This window comes from Trichoplax adhaerens, genomic scaffold (assembly GCF_000150275.1).
Source record: "Trichoplax adhaerens TRIADscaffold_4 genomic scaffold, whole genome shotgun sequence".
Taxonomy (NCBI): domain Eukaryota; kingdom Metazoa; phylum Placozoa; class Uniplacotomia; order Trichoplacea; family Trichoplacidae; genus Trichoplax; species Trichoplax adhaerens.
Window position 1 is genome coordinate 7,042,246 of NW_002060946.1, and position 12,717 is coordinate 7,054,962.

Consider the following 12,717-nt stretch of genomic DNA (forward strand, 5'->3'; position numbering starts at 1 on the left):
TGCTCAAATTAGATATGTTTTACTTGTTAACTTCCGGCGAGAAAGCTTTGCTATTCATTAACAATTGCAGGGAATTGTATGTAGTAATTGTCATTACTACGTTATCGGCTGTAATAGTGAAATAAATGGAATTGGCCAAGTATAATTGGAACGGGTGAGAACTTGTATCAAAGTTAGCTTGCAGAAAAGGCTGTAAGTGAATTAAGTTATTTCAATCTATACATATGCCTAAACCCTTACCACTTTCGTTGGCTAATGCGGAAGATGGCATCATTATCTCATAATTACTAGCAGTAGATGAATAGTTACCGATATTGGATGTTCTGGTAAATCCAACTGATCGAAATTGGATTGGAGAATATTTTTGAATACTAATAGCTATTGCAAACCGATAAAATCACAAAACCTCACGGTTAGAAATAGTAAGAAATTGTCGCATGCAATCAGTTTAATTAACAAATAAAGAAAATTCTACAAAAATTTGAGCTAAGTTTGATCAATATCTTTATAAGCTTGAAATTTCTGTGCGGATAAATAAATAATTATTCAAATGAAAAGCTATCACTATCTGTACAATTACTTACATAAATCCGGAGATTCATATTCAAAAGAGCCATTTACAGGCAAAACTTTACCAACGTTCTCAGAAATGACGTCGGTTAATTTCAAAACACTAGACGCCATTGCAGATTGCTAATAATTTTTAATATATTTATCAATTGAAGGCAATATAACAGGGGTTACTTTAATATTACTGAATGCTAGCATATATGGAAAGATGTATGGCATGCTAGTTCAATAACCTTGGAAGCTTCTTTCCAGGCATTCTGATGATTTACTGATACTACAGAGCTAACAGAATGGAGCATTGCCTTCATGAAGTAAAATTGAAAATTATCTTAGTATCGAAGTTTTCAATTGTTTAATAGTCCTGCTTATCTGCCATAAATCAAAAAGTAAAATGGAGTTCAAGAGAAGACCATGAACAACCTTAAAATACGCAGGCCTGCTATCGGATGGTATAGAGGCAATATATGTTTCTTGGCTCAATTTCGTTAAAACAAAGCTTGTTAGTATAATATCTCCCGACTTTTTTGTTGCATTATGGTCCAGAGCTTCTTGTAATCGATGAAGCATAAGGGTTGCTGTACCGCCTGTGGTCTGTGCTTCCTTGTTTAGCAGCTAAAAATACGGTTTCATTAAGGAGTCCAATTTACTATGAGCAGCTTTACAGCTTGTTTAAATAATACAGCAATAGATATCAATATAAAACTGAACCTCATTATAAATAAATTGGAAAGACGTGGACAAATTTCCTTGATCGAGGTTTAGTGTCGCTGAATAGTTAGCTGTGGTATTTACTTGCCATAAAGGATTTGAAGTAGGGCTGAAATGTGTCGTTAAAGTACTACCTAATAAAGATGCTGATTATAGTAAAAATTTTCTAGATTTTAGATATCGAGAATAAAATATCAATTCGAACTTGTAGTCAAATGTAAAATAGGAAATCGCTAAAGTTATGGTATTTTATTCTTATTTTATTCTTATAACTACACAAGTATGGTACTACAGACTAATTATTAAATTTCAAAACCTTTAATTCCAAGATCTACATTACTTAGGAACATAGGTGCTGTAGTTGAATTAAGATTATGGAACTGAATTTATTCTTACAACTTGATTGCTCCAAATCTGTAGTTACACTTGGTGTAGTTGTTGAGCTTGAACTAGACCTAGAAGCATCATGAGAATCGGTCAATTTTTCAGTAGCCGTTGGGTCGATATAAATCCCATGTAGGATATTAGAAGGAATTAAAGTTGATGAAGTCGATTGTAATGAAACTGTTACATAGGCTTGTGCACTTTCATGTTCTTTTTGTGACACGCCGTTTAATTCTGACATGGTCAGTGCCGATTTAGTTGTGTAGAGCGAGTAGTATTCTGAATCTTGAAGATTTGCTGTGAAAGTATCCTCAGTCTTTGTTCCTAAGTATGAGCTGGACCAGCTAGGATATAGAAAACCTTCTTCTTGATCCTGGCTAGACTCACTACTTCTTTGATGAGTTACTGAAACTGCAATTGACATTGCCGAGGTAGTTGAAAGATCATCATGATCTGTATACTCACTATAATATGTAGGTTTTAAAGGAGATGAAAACTGATGTGTTATAGGTGTTTTTTCATTTGATTGGCCAGAATGAATTTCTTCGGAAATGGAGGGTGGGTGACTTAAACTGGACGTCGAAATATTTTTTTGAATCGGATCTCGTAAATCCAGTGTTATAAGTGCAGGTGCGAATATATTGTCATCATCGGCAATTAGAGTAGAATTTTGAAGTAAATCTTTTGTGGTAGAAGCTAAGATATCCTGGTCGAAGTTTTCAGTGATCGAAGGATAAGTCACTGTAGAGGATGTTGAATGATGATATGAATATGGTTTGGCAAAACTACCATCAATAATTTCGACAGAAGTAGACGCTATAATCGATGAAGAAGTAATAGAAGCCGATATAAGATCATTATTGGTTGTTAAAGTATTCAAAGCAAAGCTTAAACTATTATTGGCAAGATTACTAGTCGTAGTCGTAGTCGTAGTCAATGCAGTACTATTCGTGGCATAAGTAATAGCGATTGCAATAGTATTGGTAGTAGTGGCAAATGCAGTCAGGGCGGTAGTTTTATTAGCGCATATGGTTGTTCCGATAGTTGTTATTATAATAGTGGTAGTGTTTGCAGCTACAGCGATAGTTGTATCTGTAGTTATTGGCAAAGCTATCGGACTCGTTGTCGCTGTAGAAATAGTTTTCGTATTGGTAGTGATGGTATAAGTCATGATAGCTATATTACCTGTTCGTTGCGAATATAATTCATGATATGTCGTCGATGTACCAATATAATAGTTAGATGATTCGCTTGGCAGATCAGATTTTGGAGTTGCATGATGAACCGTTAGGGCAATGCTCGAGCCTGTATTTACATAGTCAGTTGCTACAGACATCCACTGGGAGATATTGACAGATATTCTATGAAGGGGCTCGGTAGCAGAAGTATCTATAGCATGCGATGGCAACATTTGGCTTGCACTGCTAGTTGTACCATTAATAGACGATGTAGATTGAGAAGCAGCTAAACTTGAAGCTATAGATGTAAATAAAGACAAAATATAATTCAGTTCATATTCTGTGCAAATCTCAGTGACGGTATCTGATAGCATTTGCATACAGAAGGTATTTCGTAATAAACAATTCCTGGATTGCTGAACAAGCTTGATAAAATCAGGAATAACATAATGATGGGAAAGGTATTAATACTTATTGCAATATAAATTGAAATAAACACGTAACATAAATCGAAATTTAGTTTATTGGTAAATAAAACTATCGTTTGTAAATCATAATTATTAGTTTTTCGCGTACTTAAATGATAGCTATCTATTTAAATGGAAACCATCTGTGCGAGATATATAACAAGGATACAATGTTATGGAAGTATCACGAATTTTACGAATAATCTACACATCGTACAGGTATATGAAAATTAATATTTCTAAATTGAAATTATTATTTGCTCATGTGCTTAGATGGAAGCCATCTAGGCGAGCTATACAACAAGGACGAAAGATTACGAAAGGATCATGAATTATACGAGTATATGTACTTCTGCAGCGTCAAATTTGTTTGTATTACTGCGGTATTTTCGTCTATTACGTAATAAAATTATCATAAAGGATTTAATAAACAGTAGATGAGAGCAGTTTGATCATTACAATGTTATATTCAAAACCACATCCCAAACTTGGATGAACTTATAAATGGATTTAGATGCATATTAAGATCAGTTTGGGCTTACCATGCGAAGTTGTGACCACAGTAGGTTGGATAACTGAGGACGAGGAAGCTAGGAAATCACATAAAACTCAGTCACTAAACTGAAGCTATCAGCAGCAGACTGTTATCATTATGAGCTGCCTTTTTTAGTTAACGATCTTTTCAAAATTAAAAAATATTCCCTAGTTTTCATTAGATGTTTGCCTTAGCGATCAAAGATAATTTATACTTACTGAGTGTGAGCGATAAACTTAAATGCGAAGTAGAAAGTATTTGAATGGCATCTACGTAAAAAATCATTCAATATAAATATATTATGATATGCAATCAAAAGAATTTTAATTATTGGCAAAAGAGGATAGAAATGGCAACCACGGTACCGAGATGAAGTACTGACAGATATGATTGCCCTCAATATCATATGGTGCTCTCTATTCGTTATAAAGGTGTATTGTAAGTCAATTTGATTCTAATTTTTCTGCTTTAATTTGTTTAGCAATCTAATTTATAATATAGATAATTTAATATTGACTATAAAAGCACTAAATTGACTGATTTATGAAAGCTATATCAATTTTGCTGTATTTAGATAAATATCTTGAATTTCACTGCCGTGTAATCTTATGAGTATACAGTTCTAGTCTGTATGATATTCATCACCTCTCTGGCAAAATGCATATGCACTGCCGTTACACTGTCGAGTATACCAAAACCATGAGGCACTACCATGTTTAATGTAGACACAATCATTGTCACCATCACTAGGTTCTAGAGTTCCCCAATTTGTAAAATGGACTGCAGTTCGATTATTTTGAATCCATACGAAGCCTTCAGAGCTGTTTCTATTAAATACATCTCGTAGACCGATCCAATATTCACGATAAATATTTAAATTTTGCGTAGCATAAACCATTTTATGCAGCGTATCAAGTTCAGTTAAGTTTCCTCCTCCGTTCTGGTAGCATTCAAACATGGCCGAGGAAAATTTTGCTTGGCCGCTTTCAATAGGCCCATAGCATAAATTATCATAGGATATGTAGTTTAACGGACAGAAGCTCACGATGTGACCTTTAAAATCCAAATGTACGCGTATATCAGAGATTAGTTATCAGACCTACTGATTAAAAATACCCTAACGAATTCAAAAGTACATTCGTCTGAATAAGGTGCACTTGACCGTATTACATCAATGACGATCTCCATAAGCAAAATGTACCGGTAAAATGAATCTATCAGCCGATTATTTTATTCGAAGTAGTTATTAATCATCAAAGAAACAAATTCAAATTAAGTATAGTCTTACTTGCGGTGACATGGTAGTGGAGCAGCCGATAGATGAAAAAGACCTAGATGAAATTTCAAGCAATAACATTCTGTTATTAGGACTGATCTTAATTTTTCATAAGCTTACAGAAGCTAATTTTGGCAAGCAAGCAGCCAGTATATAAAGAAAAAACCGAAAAGCAATTCATATTTTACATGTGCAATGACTGAATTTCTTAAGCAATCGCTTTATTTTCGAATTTGTTTATTTTTTATCGCGCTTATCACCAAAGATTTAATAAAAAGGTTAAAAGATACCGTACTGTACTTTTCCATGCACTCGGTAAAAATAAGGTAATTATGAATTTCTAAACTCCTTCTGCTAATATTTGATATTCACACTTTAATCCAAGATTTTAACTCTTGTATTACGATAATACTTCGACTCGCTACAGTGTAGAAACTTTGACCGTCCGGTATCGATATTTTAGGCCATAGAATAATCTGATGCAGGGTTATGAGGAATATTATAACATTTCCAAATGCTATCTTAAATATTCTTACTTAGAAAGTACTGATAGAATTAGTAGTCCTAACGTAAAAAATATTCTGTGAGACACCTTCCCAATTGAATTAAATTACGTAATTAACAATTCCTCTAAGCGAAGGTCCGCAAAATTAGATCCTATCCAAGGTTTAACGTGAGAAGCTTCATAATGATCTTTCTACTATTTAAGTTCGTTTCTATCAAATGGTAATACTATCTGTTAAATGAGCGCATTATCGTAAACCGTAAGCAAAGCGAAGGGAGTTTGCACTAGTGCTACTTGAAAGCTAGTCGCTACTTGAATGTCTAGAATTTAGAAACAACGACAATAATTTTGACCAAACAATTGCCCTGCTTCAAAAATCTATGAGGACGTTCAAACTTTTAATTAAAATCACCTATCTATACGATACTTGTATCTGATTTTAAAGCATAAGCATATTTCTACTTGTCGAATCAATGGAGAATGGCTTCCGTGTTTGATTCCTAGACTGTTAGCAATCTATTTGAATAAATTTAAAAATGTTACACTACCTAGCGACAAATTACAGTGTGACCAGTACCAATAAAGCCAAAAGTAAAATAAGAAACACTAAAGAATTGACTTTACGAGTACATGTAACCATTAAGTAGACATATATCGCCTTTCTTAAAAATTAACAAGTTCTTTGTTGGCTAAAATGCGACGTAGCATACCCATATATAACCTACTCTCTAATTTATTTTTTTACATTGCAAATTAAAGATCTTTCTACATAAAACAAACTATTTGAACATTGGCGTTTGATCCTGTTTTGAATCAATTTTTACCCTTAAAATGTTTCTAATGCATCAAATATTCAGCATCAAGACTTCATTTTAGCTTTCATGCTGTAAAATATATACTTTCGAATCAGTTTTAATTTTAAACATTAACAGAACAAATTTTTTAATTTATTTAATGTAAGAATTAGCAGTATCTTATATCAATTTTTTTATATGTAAGAACTAAATTATATTTATACGCGTAATTGAGGCAGAGTTAAATTATATTATATAAATATTATTACCTTTGATCAATTTATTGGAATAAAATGTTTATAAGTCGAATTCATAATCTTACTTTCAAATACTAACTACAATGTCCAGACGAATTTTATTTGAAAAATTTCAACTTAAGCAGAACAATGTTATTTATTTTACTACAAAAATACTGACTTACCCATATAAACGGTATAAACATCATGGATAGCGGTATTAAGAGTGAAGATTAGGTTAATTTTATTGAATGCTTGTATACAATTCCTTGATGTAATCGTTGCTTATTATAATATATCATAGTTTAAACTGGTTTTAAAGTTCTAGTAAGAACAGTGTCTGTACGAATACCTGATTTTTTACATACGATAAAATTAAGATAGAAATGTCAGGTATCACAACGTAGGTAGCAATTAGACGATTGATGCAAGTAGCTATTACGAAAACTCAGCCAAACAACTCGGTTTTAGCTCAACAGATTGATGAGTATATTTTAAGAAGTATATTAAGGGTACACCAGTATCAGCATACCAGATTTAGCTAATTTATCGGAGCGAAAGCTAAAATTACTTTCCTTGTAGTTTAGGTTCATAATAATTGAAAGAGTTCAAATTGCCATCGTTCTGTAGGTATTATATATTCAATATTTGATGTCGGTCTAGCTGTGCTATAACAAATATCAGAAATACTTATTGCATGCATGTGGAAAATAGAAAGTACGAATCATCAGAATAAAAGATTTCAAAAGTTTATTTATCAAGATTTTAAGGAATATTGTTTTAAATATAGATGAGTAAATAATATAGATAAAAGATTACGTTAAAAATAAAATATTCAGTTTTAAGAAGGAATTTAATATCAACTTTTAAATTCATAGACTAAGCAAGCATTAATAATTTATACATATCTTTGTAGTGTTTTATGGCACAATCTTTTCAGTATTACGATTTTTGTTTTCACATAGGATATTAGATTTTATTTTTAAAATACAAACTAATCTAATATTCAAAGTCTAAGTTAATTTCTTACGAGTTACTAAAGTATTTTAATCATTTAAAATAATAGATGCAGTAAATAGTTTAAATGTGCAATAATACTATATAGGTTTAGTGAAAATGGTTGCTGATTAAGTTAGAATTATAAAACTACTCTTTCGGATGGGGGTATATGAATCATTTAGGCACATAATTTGTAAAAGATTAAAGGTTGATTCGTACTATTATCATTAGCTTTGTATTTGTCACAATTTATGCTTAGTGGTAAGGAAACGTAACTTAAAAGCCTTTGAGTAATTACTGAATTTGAAGCTCCTTTACCAAACATTAAAAACACACGGCAAGGTAACGTAAAGATAGAACTTTTATTAGGATAGGCACTTCTATAACTTTTCACATATTCACTGCTAAACTCAAAATGTTCCATTTATATAGGAATCTTCTAAATTGTAAATAACAGCAGTATTATTATTGGACCATACTGGAAGAGACATCTCCAGTCGTGATGTTCCTTACATAGCTTNTTCGTCAGTAAATATTTTTAACTTATCATTCGTATTTAATCTTAATCTAAGCAAGTATGTTGTCTAGTTCAGCTATCATTAGCTGAAACTGCCTATGTCTAATTACAATTAGAAATAGTTCCTACGTTAATAAAGTGAACAAACCTTATCTGAAAATATTAATTTGAATTCTTTAAACCGTGAAAATAATACAACTTGACAGGGATATGGCATTCCCTATACTTACTACAATTCATAACAGTTTAAATATTTTAATATATGCAGCGAAGTGGTATTGAGGACGATCATCATATTTCCTTTTTAGGTTAAGCCTAAAGTAACATTATAACTTATTACATTAGAGGAATACAACATTTAATTCATAATCATTATCAATCATGATCATTTAGGTTGATGATCTATAAACAGTAATATGTGTGAAGGATGAATCAATCTTTCAATGAATAATGTGAGCATATTTCATTTAACTTAATGAATCTATTATTATTTTAATTAAAATAGAAATTTGTATAGTTATTTATGTACCCTTGCAGTTTATTTATATTAATAAATAATTTATGGCGTTAGAAAAATATCAATTACAAACGTAATTCTTTTTACGGTCTACTTATTTAACTGAATGCGATATCATAATATAATTAAATTGAAATTTAAGCAGTTACAGTAAATTTTTTTGAGATACTGAATATTTAATAATATATTTTTGGTACGTAATAATTTATTATACAGCATGTGAACAAAGAAAGTGGCAAAAGCTTTAAGCAATTTCTCAATTTGATCTATCGACGAGTATTAATGAACAATTTGTTTGATAACTTCAAGTTAGGTACAAAAATTATTTGGATTTTATGATTTTTGGGAGTATGAGAAATTATATTTACTTTCGTACATTTTGACATCTTATGTTTTTGAATCAAATAGTAGCGTTTTTAGATCAAAATTTTGTAAATTTTCCGTATATAAATTACGTTAGAGATTTTGACGGTGCATTTTGTATATTTTTATCTTAATTTATAAATCTTAATTATAATTATGAATATAAATAGTCAAAATTACAATCAATAGAAAAAGGGAGTAGTTTATGCTGCGATGTACCAAATTATGGAGATATAGGCAAGATACACTACTGTAGTTTATTTAAACAAAGTAAAATGAATATCTACCTAATGAGGTCCAGTCTGTTCTGCAAATGCATTCATCTGTGCTAATACCATAATTAATACGCTTAGACACTAATCATAGCATGTCCACACTATATTATTGAAAGAAAAGTATTACCTAATAGGCACATTCACTACTCGGAAATCTTTTAAAAATAAAAATTTCACCAACCATATTCATTATATATTTGGTAATGGTCAGAAAAGGGCAATTTTGGGTATTTTCTTGTATAATACGACTTAAATTGACGTAAACAAGAATGATAGACTTTAATTTGAGCAAGTATCGCTGAAATAATTTTGCTTACACATCGTATCTACAATGGAAATATATAGACGTAATAAAGTATCTACATACATTTTCTCTTAGAGGTATAATATTCGGGTTTTCCTTGAGGTATGTAAATGTAAGCATTTAATTTTTATTTGACCTGAAAAGCATTATTGCTCATGCAACTAATTTCATCTACTGAGCTAGAATCTATCTTATGAAAGGGATATTACCCGTAGTTAACGAAAGAATGTCATGAGCTAATAACTTATGGATAAAGATACCGTAGCAACTCTTCGATACTTTATGGTAGTAATTATCAGTTTTGCAACCTAGTAATTGATTATACTAATTTTTACAGTCTAAAATTGCGTCGGATATTGCAATAATTAAACCTGTTGTGTAAAATAAACCTTAAATAGATTAAAGATTTAATAGGTTGAATTTTATTCTTGTTTAATTAACAATTAGTGATAACGATAGAATAAAATCCTAAACATTAGCAAGATAATATAGTTTTCTTTCTATTTGTAACTTGATATAAAACTACTAAAACTTCGAAATTTATATACGCATATGATTAAATATTACGGCATTTGATTTTGCTCCTTTAACTACCTCACAAGAATTTAGACGCCTTTGATTCTACGTTAAAACAACTATACAATTGAGAACTGCTTTATTCAACTATCTGACGGGTTGATATACCCTTCTACAGCAGCTAATATTCACAAGTCATCTTATAAAAATACTTGGGTGAGAACATCTACTAATTAGTTTTTCACAGTCGGACTACAATATGTCCATTCACAGAATCATTTCAGTACACATTACAGCACAGCAATAAATTTACTGTAACATATTTATAATTAGAGTAATTCCTATTGTAAGTGACTAGTTGTAATATGTTATCACTATATTATATTAACCAAATTTAGATATCTATTTCTTCACGGTAGTTCGCACCGTGACAGGTATATAAATGCGATAAGTCGTTTAACAAAATTAGTTCTTGTGACAAGTATTTAACGTAAGATACGAGGCGTCGAAGTCTTTTTGTAGTCTACTAGTATGGGGAAAGTGTTCCTGAAAGAGTAGATACTGCTCCCTGATATGTGGTTCAGGGAATCGACTGTTTGATCGTGCAATACGTTATCTTGTTGCAAAGCTGTTTTGTAACACTCATCTAATCAGAGAATTAGATATTTCAGTAAATCGGATATAAGAACTCGTTTTTAATAATTTTATCAGTAACATGATACAATATGATAATTCTGAATCGTTCCTGGCATAATTGTTAACTGATCTGACTATAATTTTAGTATTATCGATATAATAGATACTCATATTAGGTGAATTTTTAGAAAGACTGTTTATCGTAGCGCCCAATACCGCGATCCAATTATGAGTGCTAGCCTAAGTACTAGTGTCGTGTTCAGCCCACGACAAGGAAACGTCACAACTAGATAGCAATTATTATAGTACATAAATTGCGATGTCTTAGATTTAATAAGAGCAATTAGAATTGTTGTTGAAAATATTTGAATCAAAATATGAATATACTTACAAACTGAGCTAAGTTATTAAAGCAAGAGACAAGATTAATTTAGAATTATAAAGCTAAAAATATTTAGGTGTTTAATATTTTTAAAGTACATGATTAAGTTAAGACTAATTGTATCCGTAACATATCTTCTGAGCCGTTCTCTGTATAACAACTTGCTAGGAATAATTTAGTTAGATTCTTAAATCTGAATACCTTCAGTATTACAAAAGCTAAACGAATCATTATACTGAAAGGAAGCTTACTCGAGCTAGCAACTAATATCTAATTAGTAGCTTTGATTCTGTGATCTAATAGATCCGTAGTAGGAAAACAATGTGATCGCGGCTAGTTGATTTCTAAATTATAGTCTTTCCACAGCGGTATTACGCTTTTTCTAATATCAAGACGAAATAAATTCTCGCTCATTAAAGGAAATCGAAAATAGATTGCTCGCTGTAATATATATTACTTAATGATGGATTTCGATAATCAATATCATTACAAAGTTATTAATTGTTATTAATCACCGGATAAATTCTTGTCATTTGGATATCATCATCTATTGATAGGAAAAGACAATCAGGATAAAATGTTGTGATTTTAGTATAGCATGACTTATTTGAGATGTAACAGTTTCAGACTATCAACATCGGTAATTAATATGCTAAACATCAAAGAATGATGTATTTCAAATACTTGAGTCACTTTGCTTTTTCAGTAATTCACTTATGAAAGTCATCCTATTAGTATTTTAACTAATGATTTTAATTTTGGAATTGTACTACATACGAAGGTATAAACATTGAATTCTTATAAAAATTTTGCATGTAATCGAGAAAAGCAACGTTAGTTAGAATGATTACTGCGGAGTCATCATCATCCTTTCTACGGAATCATTTGCAATCTTGATATTATAGTCACTATCTAACTTCTGTATCCTAACTTTGAGTTGTTTGACTGGTGAAAATTATACATACGTACAATAATGATCTCATGCACGAATTAATTTTAGAAATATTAAGTCATCAAAGCAAGCGTATAAACCTTCATAAATTAAATTGCTGTTGGAGCCTTGATCCTCTGTTACATCAAATTCTTCCACATTAGATGATATCTTGATCTATAATTATATTTAGTAAATTATGAAATGAAATTGCTTATATGTATATACGATGAGGTATTACTTTAGTAGTATCATTTCGCCAAATAATATAGATTTAAGTTAAAATACTGACGCTTTTTGCTATGAGAACAGTCATATTAAACGACTTTGTAAGTAACACTATGACGAAATTGTAATTGAAATATATTTAAGAAATGTTATACCTTTGGATGTTTGCGGTTCGATGTGCTGAGAGCAATACTTTGAGAGCCAGTCGATGAATTAAAACCTACTCTACGCATAAGATAGTGTCGAACCTAATTTGATGGGAATGATCGTTGTATAAAGGTGTTAAATTTAGTAAGATACGGTAATTACACTTAAATGATAATGTTAATATGACGTTTTTTCCTATAAGGAATAGGTATGTTTAAAAGTATAACAATGATACATACTTCAGAATTA

The 12,717-nt window shown here is 30.9% G+C and overlaps 2 protein-coding genes across 2 annotated transcripts in view; both read right to left on the reverse strand.

Moving 5' to 3' along the window:
* Window positions 1–4,464: 4,464 nt before the first annotated feature.
* On the reverse strand, window positions 4,465–6,859 carry TRIADDRAFT_55988 (uncharacterized protein; the record flags this gene model as incomplete). Its single annotated transcript, XM_002112157.1, has 3 exons — window positions 4,465–4,895; window positions 5,131–5,173; window positions 6,839–6,859. 3 exons carry the CDS (start codon window positions 6,857–6,859, stop codon window positions 4,465–4,467), a joined length of 495 nt encoding a protein of 164 aa, XP_002112193.1.
* A 5,282-nt stretch (window positions 6,860–12,141) lies between these two features.
* The window catches only part of TRIADDRAFT_55989 (uncharacterized protein), a gene marked incomplete at both ends in the record, with an annotated part of 5,023 nt that continues 4,447 nt past the window's right edge, over window positions 12,142–12,717 (reverse strand). The window contains 2 exons of the mRNA XM_002112158.1: window positions 12,142–12,270; window positions 12,477–12,569. Of these exons, the coding sequence (XP_002112194.1) occupies window positions 12,142–12,270; window positions 12,477–12,569 (222 nt within the window). The remainder of the gene's footprint in view (window positions 12,271–12,476; window positions 12,570–12,717) is intronic.